Genomic DNA, 18,143 nt, shown 5'->3' with positions numbered 1-18,143 from the left:
TGGACTCTGAAAATGAAAACCTCTTCCTTTAGGACACATGGTCTGCTTCACACTGGACATAGATCAGGGAGAATATACCTCTAAGTGCCATCTCCAGCCTATGAAGAACTTTATGTAGGAGGAGTTTTCTCTTAGAAATCTGTAGAAAGGGGTAGCCTTGGTGAGGACATCAGTAGATATCCGTAAAGACCATATCAGCAGGCCCATGGAACCTGAGCTTTCCTGGGCAGAGCAAATGATCTCTCACTGTTCTAGGCAGTATAGGCCAAACTCTGAGTCTCTGAATCACACACATGTTCTATGAGATTAATAACACTGTTTTCTGTTTACAGAGAAAGTGAATGAAACAACAAAGTTAGCTCAATGTCAGGCAAACCCTTCAAACCTTTGCGCTCCCAGGATAAGAATTTCTGTGACTGAGATCAACTGTAATGATGCTCCTGTTTTAATTTCAATAATTCTATTTTCCTTCTAGAAAAAGGGAAGTTCTGGGCAAGGGAGGCTGATAGCTTTCTATCCAGAGTCTTGAATTTACCTGCCTTGTTTCCTACCATTGCCCAAACAGTTCTTTCATCTGATCAAACCCTCTTCCTCTAGAATGCACTCTCATCCACTGCTCCCTTCTTCCTGTTTACATTATCAGTCAGTCTTTGCTTTTATTTCTTTCTGAGAGTGCTACCATGAAGTCAAATCTCTTGTGTAAGGGAAGGTTATCCTTCATGGACATTCAAAGGAGTGATGCTCCAAGTTTGTTCTCTAAAATGTTCTCCTAGGGGCCAGGTTATAGCCCCTTGAGTCATCATATCAAATACGAGGTTGATTCCAAGTTTTTCAGGGAGCGATTCTCTAGGGCATATAGCTGATGCCATCTAATGCTATAAAGTCAGCAAGGAATCACTAAGTCAAACTGTGAGTAAGTGGGTTTGATTAGTGTGAAAACTGCTGATAATGTATGAAAATCATAGAGACAGTCACGAGGTAAGAAAATGAAGCCTCTGCTTCTGTTGTGTGTCCGTAAGGGGGTTTCCTTCACAGTTCTGATCACCGATGGCCGGAGATGCCGTGGAAGAGACACCCCAGTGCTCACGGGTTACAATGGAATGCTCAGTTGTTTAAATCATCAGTAGAATTTTGTTTTGTTGTCTGTTCATGTCTTTTTGTTTCTTTTCTGAGAGATAAGTTATAGCTGAAGTTTTCTCCAGTCCACCCTGGCCCATGGTCAGGACATCTCTCTCACCCACCAGTCCCGCAGCTGCTCAGACCCAACCGAGTAAACACACAGAGACTTATATTGCTTACAAACTGTATGACCATGGCAGGCTTCTTGTTATCTAGTTCTTATATCTTAAATTAACCCATTTCCATAAATCTATACCTTGCCACATGGCTCATGGCTTACCAGTGTATTACATGTTGGTACTCATGGCAGCGGCTGGCAGTGTCTCCTGACTCAGCCTTCCTGTTTCCAGAATTCTCTTCTCTGCTTGTCCTGCCTATACTTCCTGCCTGGCTACTGGCCAATCAGCATTGTATATATACAGAGGGATATCCACAGCAGTAAGTAGACAATGATTTCAGGAATAAGTACTTTGCATACATTAACCATCAAATCCTAGACAATTCTTTTTTTTTTAAATCAATTTATTTATTTTACATCCCAGCCTCAGTTTTCCCTCCCTGCTCTCCTCCTGGTCCACCCCCACCCACCTCCCTCTGTTACTACCTCCCAATCCATTCCTCCTCCGTTTCTGTTTAGGAAAGGGCAAGTATCCCATGAATATTAACAAAAGATGGCATATCAAGTTGCAGTAAGACTAAGCACCTCCCCATATATTAAGGCTGGACAAAGCAACCCAGCATGCTGAGTAGGGTCCCCAAAACCAGTAAAAGAGTTGGAGACAGCTCCCGTTCCTGCTGTTAGGAGTCCCATAAGAGGACCAAGCCACACAGTTACATATGTTCAGAGTGCCTAGGTCAGTCCCATGCAGGCTTCCTGCTTGTCAGTTCAGTCTCTGTGAGCTCTGACTGGGTCACTTGGTCAGTCCCAACACTTACTTTTCTCAATGGGTGGGCTGAAGTTTAAGGAAAGGACTGTCTGCCTCATACTACCTGTTGGAGAGTTGTTTAAGACATTAGGGTCTTTTAGTCATTGAATGACCATTCGTGATATTTTTCCCCATTCATGACAGGTTTTTTTTTCCTTGTGAAATTTTAGGTTTTTAGTATGTATGTTTGTTTTTCATTTGTCATAGTAATTTGACACTTATGAGGTCCAGAGTCACATTTCTGTAGTTGTATACAATGCATAAGGATCAGGTTAGGACAGTTGGCATTTATGTTGCCTCAGATATTTATCTCTTTTCAGAAAAAGATTTATTTTTAATTAGTGTGTGTGCACGCGCATGCACATGAGTGCAGGTACCCATGGAGGCCAGAAGCCTTTTGATTCCTGGGAGTTGAGTTATAGGTGGCTGGGAGTCTTGATGTGGATGCTGGAAACTAAACTCAGGTCTTCTGTAAGAGTAGCAAGTACTCTTAACCACTGAGCCATCTCTCCAACCCTCCAACACTTATTTTTGCTTTGCTCTGGGAACATTTCAAATCTTAGTAGTTGTTTTGAAATGTACAGTGAGTTGTCAGTTATAAGCTTCCTACTGTTATTAAAGATTATTTTATTCCATAAAGTGTTTTTACTGATACAATAAAGGTTTTCTATTAATTTTTTTTTTTACTTTTTGAAATTATAATATGATCACATAATTTCTTTTCCCCCTTCCTCCCCATCTTCTTTTTCTTTTTAAAGCCTGGCCTCTTTTTTTTCAAATTGCTGTTACACACGTTCACATACATGTGTGTTCCTAAATACACTAAATACAATCGCTCAATCTGTATAATGTTACAACGTAGTCAGTTTCATACACTTAGAGCTGAGTACACATTGTTATATTTACACTGTTGGAAAGGACTTTGAGGTCAGCAGAATCTACTTTTCCCATTTGGGGAGACTTTGAAGCCAAGTATGTGTGAGATTTGGGGTTGCCTCAGGCATTTGGCTTAGATATGTGAACATGGTCCAAATCAAGAATAATGAACTTACTCTCCACTTTGCTCATGCTCTCTAGATCTTCAGTGAAGATAATAACATTGTATGTCTGCTGCTGGCTGTGCCTATCTGTGCTCCTGGCTTCCTCATCTCTCTTGGTGAATTTGCTCTGGATTTCAGAACATCACATACAGGCCAGTAGGCTCCAGTCTAGTCCTATGGTATGATCCAGGACCTTCTTCTGAACCAGGTAAGGCAGTCTTCTTGCATCTTCTCTTCCTGAATTAGGGATTCTTCCCCTGCAGCATCCCCCATTTCATACCTTAAAACTTCCCAGTTGTTTTCCCATTGTAATATGATCTTGCTTCTCTTTAATACACACTGTAGGCAAAGATAAAGTCCAGATGTTTCTAAGTTTTTTCTTCTCAAAATATTATATTCTTGTCTTTTATGAGACAGGAACTGTTTGTACCTGTTCTTGCAGAATTTATCTGTGGTAGAAATGAGTTTCAGTGCAGCCATCATACCTGAAATGCTGGTGGTCCTGATCACTGAGAAAGCCACCATTTCCTTTGGGAGCTGTTTTGCACAGATGTATTTCATTCTCTTTGGTGGGACTGAGTGTTTTCTCCTTGGGGGGCGATGGCTTATGACCGGTTTGCTGCAATCTGCCATCCTCTGTCCTACCCGGTAATTATGAACAAAAGGGTCTTTATAAAATTAGTGATGTTCTTCTCATGGATATTGGGGATCATGGTGGCTACTGTGCAGACCACGTGGGTGTTTAGTTTCCCCTACTGTGGCCACAGGGACATTAACCATCTCTTCTGTGAGACTCCTCCAGTGCTGGAGCTTGCATGTGCAGACACGTTCCTGTTTGAAGTCTATGCCTTCACAGGCACCATTTTGATTGTCATGGTCCCCTTCCTGTTGATTCTCTTGTCTTATACTCGAATTCTCTTTGCCATCTTGAGGATGCCATCAACCACAGGGAGGGGAGGCAGAAGGCCTTTTCCACATGTGCCTCTCATCTCACATCTGTCACCCTCTTCTATGGCACGGCCAGTATAACTTATCTACAGCCCAAATCCGGGTATTCACCAGACACCAAGAAACTGATGTCATTGGCATACACACTGCTTACCCCTCTGCTGAATCCACTTATCTACAGCCTGAGAAACAAGGAGATGAAAAGGGCTGTGGTGAAATTATGGGAAAGAAAAGTATCTTTACACGCAGTTTGATTTCTGGAGGACCTTGGTGTTTTTCTATCATGCTATTAAACTCTGTATGGATTCTGGAGGTGGTGAAAAGAGAGTACATTTTTTGGTTAGAGAGTGTTTTCTTTCTTGATATCTCCATGTTTGAAAACATGGCACATTAACCTTCTGTTTTAATACTGTAGTCAATTGTTTTTAATAAGTATATTCTTCTCTAACACATGATACACAGTTTATTGATTCACTTTCTATATTGACACACAGATCATTGCTAGAGTGTTGCTATTAAGACAATTCTCCAATAAACATCTAGTTCTTTGTGTTCATATGCTTGGTGATTTTATTTTTATGTGCTAGATTCTTCAAAAAGTGGCTGATGGTATGAATTACATTGTTCTTACATATTTAAAGTTTTAAAGTTGTAGTTATTTATTATTTGTGTGCATGAAGGCTTGTGGGCATGCCATGGTACATGTGAAGGCCACAGGTTCTTATCTAGGAAGCAGACTTTACATATGATCATAAATGGAACATAGTGGGAAATCTTTCTCATCTTGCAAGAGTTCTATTTGGAGGTCTAGTTGTTTGAAAGCGAGTGGTGTTGGTGTTGGTTTTGTTTGGCTTGTGCTCCATGGCATCCTGTCTGTTTTTCCTCAGCCTGATGGGCTTCCTATATACCATTAATATGGACATCTGCCATACTAGTCCAGATGACCTGAAGATCATGCAAGACTGCAACCTCCTCTGCATTCCAGAGAATTACCAGATAAAATACTACTCCTATCAGAGCCTTTCTTGGTCCTAGCTCTCTTACACCCCTAAGGGCAAGGAAGGGGAGATTGTGGGTCACATCCTCACTGAAATGGAGGAGGACCCTGGTGATATACTCCACGAACAGACTGATTGTGAAATGCTCATACCAAGACCTCAGCTTAACCAGGTTGACCAGGCTTAATGGGTCATTAATTGAGAACTTCAGTGTCAAGTGTATAACCCTGCATGGCAGAAAGATCAACCAGGTCACCTTGCACCTTTATTCTGACACCCCTAGCTTCTAGGTTGGTGAGGTAGAACTCAGCTAATTATGCAGATGGAAAGATGCACACGCTGTGAAGTGGCATGTCTCTCAAAAGGTGAATGAGCCAAGATGGCAGCTGATGCGAGGAAGAGTAGATATGTGGTTCTGTGGTTCTGAGCTTCAAGGAGAACTGGAAGGTCAGGGCAACACATTTCTTGGTTCTGAAGAGCTTGTCTGCAGGAGAATCTGGTTGCAGGACAGTGGCAGGGGCAGCAAGGGCAGCACGATGTCCAGGACAGTACACAGGATCCAGATTCAACTTCCTAGAGCCTGCTTGAGCACCAGAGGTTTTGGTCATATTTACATTCAGGCTCCTGACTGTCTGCCTTGCAGTATCTGTCCTGAGGTCATCTCCTAATGACAGGAATGGCTTTCACTCTTAAGAGCCACCTTTCCCATGACCTACCATGATCACAAAAGCAAACTCAAACATAGCACCTGTTGTGAAGCAGCCAAGGAAGCTGGAGGCCTGCCATGATTAACTTTCCTTGGCTGACTTCTATGCTGGTTCTGTTTGCTGTATCCTGGCCTGGGTTGTGGTGATACTGTGGGGTGTCTCCTATAATGCCATACAGGAAGCATGGACAACTCTTAAGTCATTTACCATTTTACATGTTTTATCATCCTGGGAGAAATCAGGACCACCAAGTTAGACCTCTTGCCCTCTTTTCCTCTTTTTCTGATGTGTTATCTGTTCATCCCTGCCTTCTCTCAAAACTGCCATGTCTTATTTTCTTTGTGTGAGCATGGGTTCCCTTTCCCAGTGGGAAAAAGGTGATAACTATTAGATTTCTAATACAGAAGCACAATTTGTAGATTTTAAGAAAGGGAATAAATTGAAATTTCTAACTTGAAAAAATATATAAAAATACACTAAAATAAATTAAACAAATGAATGAAATAAAACAAGCTGGCTACTGTGGAAGCTAATAATCCTATCACTTGGAAGGCCAAAAATAGGAGAACCATAAGTTCTAGGCTAACATGGACTACATAAATACCAAACACCTTTCTCAAGATCTTTCTCAAAACCAAATGCTCAGACCCCCAAATGCCCCAAAACAGATACAACCAAACACACACAATGTAAAAACAAGACAAAAGAAAATATAAACAAGAAAACCCTAATTTCAATGCTGGTTCTGATGTCTATGTGTTCTTTGGATTTTTATTTATTTATTTATTTATTTTTAATATATATATATATATATTTTATTTTACAATACCATTCAGTTCTACATATCAGCCCACCCTCCATTCCCACCTCCTCCAGGACAAGTCCTCCCCCGAGGACTGCGATCAACTTGGTAGATTCAGTCCAGGGAGGTCCAGTCCCTTCCTCCCAGACTGAGCCAAGTGTCCCTGCATAAGTTCCAGGTTTCAAACAGCCAACTCATGCAATGAGCACAGGGCTTGGTCCCACTGCCTAGTTGCCTCCCAAACTGATCAAGTTCTTTGGATTTTACTTGTCCTTAGTAAGAATGAGATTGTTCTGTAAAAACAATAGGATGATGATGGTGGTAGTGGTGGTGGAGATGTTACTTCCTTTAGAGATACAGTGAGGATCACTGATAATGACTGTATTAGTGGGTTAGTACAGATAAAGAAGGAGGGCTCCTTGAGCTCAGGAGTTGGGGAGGGTGTGATGAGAGACATAAGGAGACACTGTTCTGGAAAGAGAAAAAGAAAAAGGAAAAGAAAAAAGTTATAGCTCAGCTATCACAGCGTGCTTAATAAAAAGATGTATGACTGTTAGGAACCCCTCTGAGCCCGGCACTCTTTCAGCATCTCCACTTTCTCTTTTGCACTCCCTGTACTATGGGAGACACTGCTCAGACCCCAGTATGTGTCAGTCCTTTGATATTTTCCCCGTTCCTAGGTGTGTACTGGATCCTTTTCTAGTTCAGTAAGTCTGTAGTTTATAATTGCAACTTTATTATAAAGACTTTGCAAATAATATTACTTGGTGAAATTCACAAGACCCAACATCTATACAGGTCAATGAAGTTCTGCATGGTTAGAACAGCCACCTGCAGCTGCAGAGCTAGCTGCACATGGAATTGTACACTTTTAGTATCAAATATATTATATTTATATATTACCCACCACCCAACATGAAAAATCCATGGCAGAGTTATAACTAGAACTTCTATTCTCTGAAGTCTGTATTTTCTCGTGGGGTCTCCTGTAGCCCTGGCTGGCCTCAAATGTGATCAGTAGCTGGTTCTGACCCCCCCCTCCTTCATCTTTATCACTCTTGGCTGAGTGCATTTTTCACTTGGCTGATTTTAGGTTCTTTTGATTTTCATTTTAATTTGCCTGACTGTTCTGTTCTCACTGTAGCTCCAACTTTCCACATCTATGCTCCTAATCTGTACTCTGGATACTGTATTTTGATTTTTAAAAGTTAATCTCCCCATTAATTGTTGTTTTATCCATTTTTATGTTCTGTAATATTGTCTTTGAGCATTTATCATGTTTGGTTTTGTGATTTTATTTCATGAATTCTATTTTTAGAAATTCTTAGCTCTTGGGCCAGCAAGAATGTTCAATGTGTAAAAGGCACTGGCCACTAAGCCTGATAACCCAAGTTTGATCACCAGGACCCAGGAAAGAAGTTATTCTAGCAAGTGGTCTCTCAGCTTCCATATGCGCAAAGTGGTACTATGTGCGCGCGCGCGCGTGCGCGCGCGCACACACACACACACACACACACACACACACACACACTCACATACAGACACACTTGCATGCATGCATAGGCTTGTATGTGCACACACACATAAAGACATATTCTTAGCTCTATTTTTTGGTGACAGCTATATCTGCTCCCTGTTCTTTCCTAAATACTCTTTGAACATCCATTACTTTTCTCATGCTATTCATCATCTAGTGTTCAAATTACTGCAATGTGCAATTTCTTCGGGCCAGCTCCCATCTTTTCTCTTGACCATTCATCTGTGGTGTTTGTTTGGAGGAAGGGCCCCACATAGTCCCTGTCTGCAGGAATGACTCAGGATATGCAGAAACATTCCCCACAAACTCACCACTCCGTGTTGAGCCAGGCAGATTTCATGATTTTAATCTGCATTTCACTAAGCACTCAGGTGATGTGCACACGCTTTGAAGCTTCAAATCTGCTGCTCTGTGATACAGATTACATCTTCAGGCTGAGGATGAGGTTTTCCTTCTCTGCTGTCCTGCTGTTGGAACACTGGAGCTCATGGATCAAAAGGTCTCACCCAGGGTTTTCTGAAACTAAGTGGAGTTGAGTGATCTGTGGTCATCCACACCCACTTTCTCTCTCCTGTCAAAACAGGCCCAGAGAAAGCTTTATTATCATCTTCCCATGCAGCTGTTCTTGCTGAAACAAGAGGACCGTGGCTTTTGTGCTCCAGGGCATGGCACTGTGATGGTTTAGTGTGTATGAGATGTAGGAGTGCAAGGCTCTGCTGGCACACTCACAGGGACTTCCCAGACCTGAGAATTGACACAAGATGGATTTCAGGGATAAGACTAAGGAAATAGGAAACACAGCCAGTCACTTACATACTGGTTTGCTCTGGTGATGGTGAGTTCTGAAGAAGCAAATGGGTTATGTGGAAAGCTTACAGAATGAGTGATTTTTAACAGGATGTATGTGGAATCCTCATAGTGTCAGTGTCTCATGCTTGAGAACAAAAATGCTGCTTATTTCCCATGAGGACTCCATCTCCTGATTTGAGGGTCAACAGAAAGGTCAGAGTGACCTGTGTCTGCTGTTTTTCCAGTGCCTTTAATTTCAATATTCTGCATGGAGAACAGCTTATTTTTAACCCTTTTCAGAATTGCATAGACTAATAGTAACACATATTTGTGTCACACCTTGAAGGTGTGGATGTGGTAGATCTGTTGTGGGGTCTAGTAATGTCTTCCTGTACATGCCCTCTGAGTTTCTGATGCTGATGACAGAGGAATGACACTTTGAGAACCCATATTAGAGAGCAAGTCTCTTGTCTTGGTCTCAGGTGGCTATCATGCATCTCTTCTGACTCCCTCCACCATTCTCTTTGACCTCACCATATCTCTCCCATATTGTAAACTAAGACCTGGTTTTAAAATATGAAGTTTAGATTCTAGTTTCTCATTCATTTTTTTGTGTTGTATCCAGGAGGACAAATCTCTCTCCATCTTTCTCTCTCTCTCTCCTTTTTATTTCTTGTGTATTTTTCAAATTTTTTTTTTGTGTAGCCCAGGCTGACCTAGGACTTGGGATCCTTCTGCCTCTAGAAGGCTAGAATTACAGGTGTGTTCCTCCTTGCCCTTTCCATGAAAAACATCTAAACTTCATTTTCTCGCTCACGAAACTGAACCTTGTTTTTATTTATCACAAAATGAATTCTAGCAGGAAATGCATTAAGTAAATACAAACCACTTCCCAAAACTCTCCCCACTATCATTCCTAGGAACAGTCCTTCTAAACTTATTCATGAATGTTCCCTCTGACATTTTCTGTGGTCTGAAAACACTGATATATGTACATGTTAATAGTTTTTTTTAAAATAAAATTAGGGTAAGTATTCACATCCTATGCTTAGCTTTTTTCTTTTTCCCTTACAACTTTAGTTTTTCTACTTTGAGTTTTGACTTGGTACAGTTTTCATGGCATAATGTTCTCATATAATTCCCAAGATTTTGGAATGTACTGTGATCACACAGCACATACCACACAGTAAATATATTTATGTCTTTGTATATAGATAGGTTATAGAACAGCTTCAACGGGTTACAAGGCCATAGTAGAGTTCAAAAAGTTTCATAAGTAGGCAGATAGAAATGTAAGTAGAGCCTGTGCTGATAAGATAAAGACTAAAACAGCTGCAGATAAGAACTTGAGAAAGAAGCAGAGGTCATGAGTATCACAGGTTTAGCACAGGACTTAGGGAGTTGAGTTCAGCTACAGTGGGTGAAGGGGAAGAGAGGGATCAGAAGAAGAATGGGTAGGCGGGTGGATGGTGGGTCCACAGAAGTAAACAGGATGACTAGCATATAGCAGTTGAATAGATTCCTGCCACAGCACAAGCTGAGCTGAACAGCCCCCTGGGAAAGTTGTGAGTTCTCTACCAGTGGGTTCTGTCAGATGAACACCTCCACTGCAGTTTTAATTGCTCATATCATTGTGGGGTCCAGGTGAGGAAATTATTTCTTGGTCTTATATCTCTGATATCTATTGGGACTAATTTCCTTATATGATCTTAATACATTCACATAGTTCTACAATAGCAATTCCCCTAGATAAATTTATAGATTGGCATCTTTTCTACTCCTAGGAATGTCATTTATCAGTCTGTGCTGTGTGGCTGGTACTGGACAGATGGTGCCATTTGCATATGAACTCAGGTGAATAGTCATGCCCCATCCTCAAAATGGAATCAAATGCTGCTTGTAAAATGGAATCTTGGCCAGAACTCATTGGGATAAAAGTCTCTAAAGGCAAGGCACAGTCTGAGAATCTATTGCTTTGTACAATATGGAGCAACTTAGAGCAGATTAGCTTGATTTCAACAGATATTCTGTGGTAGAAATAATGGAAGTCTATGTTTGGCTACTTCCTGTTCCTGAGGCATGTAACTGATGTATGCTTAGACATGTCATCCCACTACAGAGATTGACTTAGGAGTGTGTGTGTGTGTGTGTGTGTGTGTGTGTCCTCGTCCATCCTTGGAGTGGATTCTGAGGATGAAAACATCATCCTGCAAGTGGTCCATTTCACATGACACACATCAGAAAGAACTCATCTCTGAGTTTTATCCAGAGTTTCACTGATGCAGGAAGGGAAGGCTTTCTTGGAAAGAAAATTCCTCCCCCAAATCAGAGGTTTAAATAGAAAAAGAGAACCTTGGTGTACATCCCTTGAATTCCGGCAAGGACCCACTTGCAGGCCTATGCAACTAATTCTGTGCTCTCCTGGGGAGGAGTGAATGGTCTTCCACTCCTCTAGCCAGCATGGACTGAATCCTGAGTTCCTGGTTTATACATGCCCTATGAGATTAATAACAGTATTTTTCTTTTACAGAGAAAGTGACAGAACAAGAGAAGTTCAGCTCAAAGCCAGCCAAGTCAGTTAAGAGTTTGTCTGAGGTCAATTGTAATGATTTTTTTCCCCTAAAGCATTTCAGTGATTCCATTATCTTCTAGACCGGGTGAAAGTTCTGGTTGTGGGGACATGCAGTCTTCCTACCAAGAGTCTTCCATCCATCTGCCTTGCTTCCCACCATTGTATAGACTGTGCATTCTGTCTAACCAAATCCTCTCTCTCTAGGCCACACTTTAACCCCCCTCCCTTCTTCCATGTTATGCAGTATTCATTTAGGCTTTGATTATCAAATCCTATTGGGAGATGTGATGATGAAGTCAAGTCTCCTGCATAAGAGTTATTTATTCCCCATGGACATTTCAAGAGTAAGTACTAAGCTTGTTCTCTTGAGCTTTCTCACCTGAGAGGCCAAGTTATAGTCTCTTGAGTCACAATATCAAATATGAGAAGATCTATGCACAGTGATTCCAAGTTCAAGAAGAGATTCACCAAAGCACATGACTCCACGTTACATAATGTTATAAAATAGCCCACTAAATCATATGCGTAAGTGATTTTTGATCAGTGTTAAAACTACTGATTATGTAGTATGAAAATCTTAGAGACAGTTATGAAATAAGAGACCACAGCCTCTACTTGCCTTGCTGTACCTATTAAAGGATTTCCTTCACAATTCTTCACTGGAGATGCTGTGGAAGAGAGATACCTCAGTGCTCAGGGGTCACTAGGTGTGGCCGAGGAATCTGGATCAAGAGACATTTTGGTTTGATGCCTGCTAATTTTTTCTTGTTTCTTTTTTGAGAGGAGAGCAGACAATGATTTCAGGAATAAGTGCTTTGTATGTATTAACCATCAAATCCTAGAAGGTTCTGACTAGTGTATTAGGTCAGTGAGTCCAACTCTTACCTTTCTTCATGTACAAGGTAAAGCTTAAAGAAAAGAAAGCATGCCTAATACTACCTATTAGAGTTATTTAGAAAAATGTAAGAGTGTTTTAATAATTGAGAAAGCATTTATGATCAGTTCATCTTAACTCTCATGATAGTTCTTTTGCTTGTGGCTTTTAAATACGTTTGTTTTTCATTTTCTCATAGTCATTTCACACACTTATGAAGAACAGAGTCACATGTCAGTACTTGTGTACAATGTACAATGATCACATCAGGACAGTTGGTGTTTATGTCATCTTAGACATTTATCTTTCCTTTTTGCTGGGGACATTCAAATCTTTACTAGCTGTATGGGAACACACAATGAATTGTCTGCTGTAGCCATTCTACCGTGCTGCTAAAGATAGTTTTATTCTATTGTACATTGTTAGTTGGTCCAATGAAGGTTTTAAAAATAAAATATTTAAAAAACTCATAACCAATCACTTTTATACATTTAGAATTTAGTACACATGAATTTTGGATTTTCCCAGAAACTATACTACCTGTTGTATGAGGTGGTGTGTGTGTGTGTGTGTGTGTGTGTGTGTGTGTGTGTGTGTGTGTTGTATGAGGTGTATGAGGTGGTGTGGTGTGTGTGTGTGCCAGTGTGCTTGCATGCATGTGGAGGCCAGAGTTCAACGTTATATGTTCCCCAGGAGCTTGTTTTTTGATACAGGGCCTCCCACTGAGTCTTGGGGCTTGCAGATTAGAATCCTCTGATTAGCCAGTCAGTCCCAGGGAACTTCCTGTTTCTATTTGCTCAGAATTGGGATTAGAAGCATACACCACAATGCCAGGCTTTTTGTGTGGATTCTAGTGAGTGAATCTCAGGTCCGCATGCTTTCAGAGCAAGCACATTACCAACGGAGCTATCACCCCAGCTCCAATTTTAAGAGTTTTTTTCTGACAGTCAAAAATGCATAAATATTGATTTTGATACAGGCAATTGGTTTGAATCTATGACCACAGGTCAACTCAAGAATAAACGAACTTATCTTCTACTCTACTAATGTCCTAAAGACCTGCACTGAAGGTCATGTTATATATCTTCAAATGGCTGTGTCTCTTTGTGACCCTGGCTTCCTCATCTCCCTTGGTTAAGTTCCTATGTGTTTCAGAACATCACACAGAGGCCAGAAGGCTCCATTCTAACCCTGTGGCACCACCCCAGGACCTTCTGAGTTGAGTACATCAGTCTTCATCCTTCTGTCTTTCTTCTCTCATCCTTCTACCATGACAACCTGTAGTTACTATTGTTATCTCTTCTTGCCATCTATACACAAAGGTTCCCTCATTCAATTTCCCAAGCCACATCTTATTACTTCTCAATTCTTCCCCAGTCTGTTTTTTTTCTTTCTTTTAGATACCCTTTTCATTAAAGATAGAGCCTAGATTTTTCCCCATTTCTTTTATTCTAGAAATATTGTCTTAATGTTCCTTATGATCCTGGGACTGTTGCAGGCATTGTGTATATATACAAAAAGCCAACAAAAACTTTGTTCTTCATAGTTGTGCTCTTGCATGGGGTAGGATTTCTATATATGAAAATACTATGTCAGTTGGCAATAAGAGGAAAGGTAGAGGTAGAGATAAGAGATAGAGACCTGAGGTGTGTCAGAGACACATGCCATGCGTCTAGAAACTCATGCCTGTTTTATGCAGTGCCCTTAAATCTTACTGAATTTTAGAAGCTAACAGAACAGATGTGACTGTACTGTGCCTGGAAAATGGTAGCTTCTTGATCAGGACTTGCTGAGTAAGTCCTTAATGATTTCATGAACTTTCTGATGTAGAGGAAGTTGGGAGAGGGACAAGAGTAGTAGAGTGAAAACTTTTAGATGAAAGTTTTGTAATGACCCCTAGATGGACATTTCCTCTTGTTATTATGGTCACAAGGAGGGACCCTAGCATTTGGTCCTAAACACACACACACAAACACACACACACACACACACACACACACACACACACACACACACACTTAGGTAAACTCCAAGAGAATTGACTACATCCATTCTAGGCTAAAACTACTAAGATTGAAACTTATTCAAACATGTTGGTGTCACCTAATATAGATAAATTTAGTATACAATGCTTCAATGAGTTGCTATGGAATGTTGACCACAATCTGTCAAAAATGCCCTAATTTTAAATGTAGTGAATATCTCAAATAGATGTGCATAACACTGTTATAACTAAATGATTAACATATCTTTTCTACATGTTGTCCTCCATGTTTTAAAATTTTATATTTAATATAGTTAAGTAAAAGATATATCTTTAATAACAGTATGAGGCCAGAAATAGAATTATAAATTATTTGTGTTTACTTTTGGGGTATGATTTAATACAAAGTATATAGTGTACAACTTTCGAAAGAATTTGACATTTTATGATTTTCAGACTAGATTTCTAAGCCAGAATCTTTATTTTCCCTTCTTATGTATAAAAGATCCATTAATCCAAATGTTTAGCCATTCTCTAGAGTTGAAATGGATAATTTTGTGAGGATGGTCTTCTCCTGTAGTGCTAGGACAGAATTCCTCTGGTGAATGGAAGCTGGAGCCAGAACTGTGATTTCATTTTTACACACTATGTTTCTAAAATGACCCAGGACTCCACTACAGCAATGAGGGGGCAGAATGACAGCTTTGCGGCTGAGTTCATCCTTTTGGGATTTTCTAACTATCCTGAACTCCAAGGACAGATGTTTGGGGCTTTCTTGGTTATTTATATGGTGACTTTGATGGGAAATGCCCTCATTATGTCTGTCATCTTCCTGGACCAGAGCTTGCACATCCCCATGTACCTGTTCCTGCAGAACTTGTCCGTAGTGGAAACTGGATTCAGCACAACCATCATGCCTGAAATGCTGGTGGTCCTGACCACCCAGAAAGCCACCATTTCCTTTGGGGGCTGTTTTGCACAGATGTATTTCATTCTTCTCTTTGGTGGGACTGAGTGTTTTCTCCTGGGGGCGATGGCTTATGACCGATTTGCTGCAATCTGCCATCCTCTGTCCTACCCGGTGATTATGAACAAGAGGGTCTTCGTGAAACTGGTGATGTGCTCCTGGGTCTTGGGTACCATGATGACTACTCTGCAGACCACATGGGTGTTTAGTTTCCCCTACTGTGGTCCTAATGAAATCAATCACATCTCCTGTGAAACCCCAGCAGTGCTGGAGCTTGCATGTGCTGACATTTTTTTCTTTGAAATCTATGCCTTCACAGGTACTATTCTGATCATTTTGACTCCCTTCCTGTTGATTCTTTTGTCTTACATCCGAATTCTCTTCACCATCCTGAGGATGCCAGCCTCTACAGGGAGGCAGAAGGCCTTTTCTACGTGTGCCTCTCATCTCACATCTGTCACCCTTTTCTATGGCACAGCTAGTATGACCTATTTACAGCCTAAATCCAGGTACTCACCAGACACCAAGAAACTGATGTCATTGGCTTACTCTCTGCTTACCCCTCTGCTGAATCCACTTATCTACAGTCTGAGAAACAAGGAGATGAAAAGGGCTGTGGTGAAATTATGGGAAAGAAAAGTGGTTTTCAACACAACCTGACTTGTTGGGAAGTCATGTGATATTCAGATAGATCACAATTGAGCTGAGTATGGATTAAGAAGATGAAAACACTAAATTCCTTGATGAGAATATGTTTAATTTTTTCTTTCTAAAACAACTCTTTATTTTTTAATTTTTAAACATCTATTTCATTTTTAATATAGCATTTTTATAATTTAGTCTGAAAATTTTATACAAAAATTTAATTCTTTATAAAATAATTATTTTTAAAAATTAAAAATTCTTTAAATATATTTTAAAATTCTTTATAACATATTTTAATACATATCAGGTTATCCCTCTCTTTTAACTCTGTAGTCTATTGCTTTAAAGATATACATGTTTTCATAACACATGATATAGCAACAGTTTATTGATTTATTTCTGTACTGTTAATATAGACAGGTCATTGTAGAGTGTTGCCATTAATAATACATCAATAAACATGTAGTTCCAAATGTTCATATGTTTGGTGATCTTACTATTTATTCTATGGCAGATTCCTGAAATGACAACTGATAGAATGAGGCCTGCTATGGTTATATATTTTAACCATCATTGTGAGATATATACTTGTAATCCCAGTACATGGAAATTTATGGCAGGAAGCTATGGAGTTCAAGGCCAGCTTACTTTCATAATTTCAAGGGCACCTTGAATTTTAGAGTGAAACTCTGCCTCAATAAAACAAGAGCATTCTCTGCTTTGTGCATGTGGTTGAGGATGTGAGTTCTCAACTTCCTGTTGTCCTGACATGTGTACCACCATGCTTACTTGCCATGATGGACTGTTATCCCTCTGGATCCATAAGCCCAAATAAACTCTTCTGTAAGTTGCCTTGGCATTGTGTTTTGTCATAGCCACAGAAAAGTAACTAATATAGAAGTTGGTGCCAGAGAGTGGGGTGTTGCTATGAAGAACCTGACCATATTGCTTTTTGATGGAGAATGTAGAAGACTTTGGAACTTTGGGCTAGAAAAGTGGTTGAATTCTGCTGTCAGCAGAGCTTAAGGGGCCATCTTCTGGAGACAATGGTTTATGACTGATATGCTGTAATTTGTCATTCTCTGTCCTACCTGGTGATCAGAAACAAAAGGGTCTTCGTGAAACTAGTGACGTTCTCATGGATATTGGGGATCATGGTGGCTACTGTGCACACCACGTGGGTGTTTATTTTCTCCTACTGTGGCCACAGGGAAATTAACCATCTCTTCTGTGAGACCCTCCAGTGCTGGAGCTTGCATGTGCAGACACGTTCCTGTTTGAAGTCTATGCCTTCACAGGCACCATTTTGATTGTCATGGTCCCCTTCTTGTTGTGTGATATTTTGATTACATTCTGACAATAAAGTTTGCTTTGAGACCAAAATTAATTATAGAGGTTTTGGAGGACTGAGGACAGATAGAGAGACAGGAAGTAGTAGAGCAGGGCTCAGGGCCTCACCCCTTTTGGGTGGAGGAACAACAGAGATAGGAGTTCACTGATCACTTCTCTGCCACTTCTCTGATCATTCGAGTTCTTACCCCAATATCTGACTCCTGAGTTTTTACTGATAAAAAATGAATAGATAAATGCAACACCTTCTTATTGATTCTCTTGTCTTACATCCGAATTCTCTTTGCCATCCTGAGGATGCCATCCTCTACAGGGAGGCAGAAGGCCTTTTCCACATGTGCCTCTCATCTCACATCTGTCACCTTCTTCTATGGCACGGCCGGTATAACTTATCTATAGCCCAAATCCGGGTATTCACCAGACACCAAGAAACTGATGTCATTGGCATACACACTGCTTACCCCTCTGCTGAATCCACTTATCTACAGCTTGAGAAACAAGGAGATGAAAAGGGCTGTGGTGAAATTATGGGAAAGAAAAGTGGTTTTACATACCATCTGAGTTGCTGAGAAGCCATGTGGTATTTGGAAATCACCCAAAGAAACTCTACCTTAGATTAGTAAATCATGGAAAAGGCATGCCTCTCTTAATACTTTAGTCATTTGTTTTCAAGAAATATCTACATTTTTTTTTTGGCTCAGTAGATTTCAAAGGGAAGCAAATAATGTAATAGCAACTGCTATGGGAAGCCATTCTTGTGATATTTTGGCAAAGAATCTGGCCACCTTCTTAAGAACCTGCCAAACGGTAAATTAATAAGTAATAGATTACTTTGGCAGAGGAACTATCAAGACAGTATAACACTGAGTCTCTAGTATGATTGTT

At 40.4% G+C, this 18,143-nt stretch overlaps 1 protein-coding gene and 2 pseudogenes across 1 annotated transcript; all 3 read left to right on the top strand.

The window, feature by feature from the left end:
- The first annotated feature begins 1,047 nt into the window (after positions 1-1,047).
- LOC102914945 (olfactory receptor 10A3-like) lies at positions 1,048-4,340 on the top strand (annotated as a pseudogene).
- Positions 4,341-14,978: 10,638 nt separating this feature from the next.
- Positions 14,979-15,923, top strand: LOC102916817 (olfactory receptor 10A6-like). The gene has a single exon (XM_006978555.2). The coding sequence runs from the start codon at positions 14,979-14,981 to the stop codon at positions 15,921-15,923; it is 945 nt and encodes a 314-aa protein (XP_006978617.1).
- A 1,031-nt stretch (positions 15,924-16,954) lies between these two features.
- LOC102914633 (olfactory receptor 10A3-like) lies at positions 16,955-17,819 on the top strand (annotated as a pseudogene).
- The last annotated feature ends 324 nt before the right edge of the window (positions 17,820-18,143 follow it).

Source organism: Peromyscus maniculatus, chromosome 1, assembly GCF_049852395.1.
Source record: "Peromyscus maniculatus bairdii isolate BWxNUB_F1_BW_parent chromosome 1, HU_Pman_BW_mat_3.1, whole genome shotgun sequence".
Taxonomy (NCBI): Eukaryota; Metazoa; Chordata; class Mammalia; order Rodentia; family Cricetidae; genus Peromyscus; species Peromyscus maniculatus.
This window is presented reverse-complemented; position numbering and strand designations above follow the sequence as displayed.

Excerpts from the sequence above, each read along its gene's own strand:
- LOC102916817 (XM_006978555.2), top strand. The coding sequence starts at position 14,979 with ATGAGGGGGCAGAATGACAGCTTTGCGGCTGAGTTCATCCTTTTGGGA.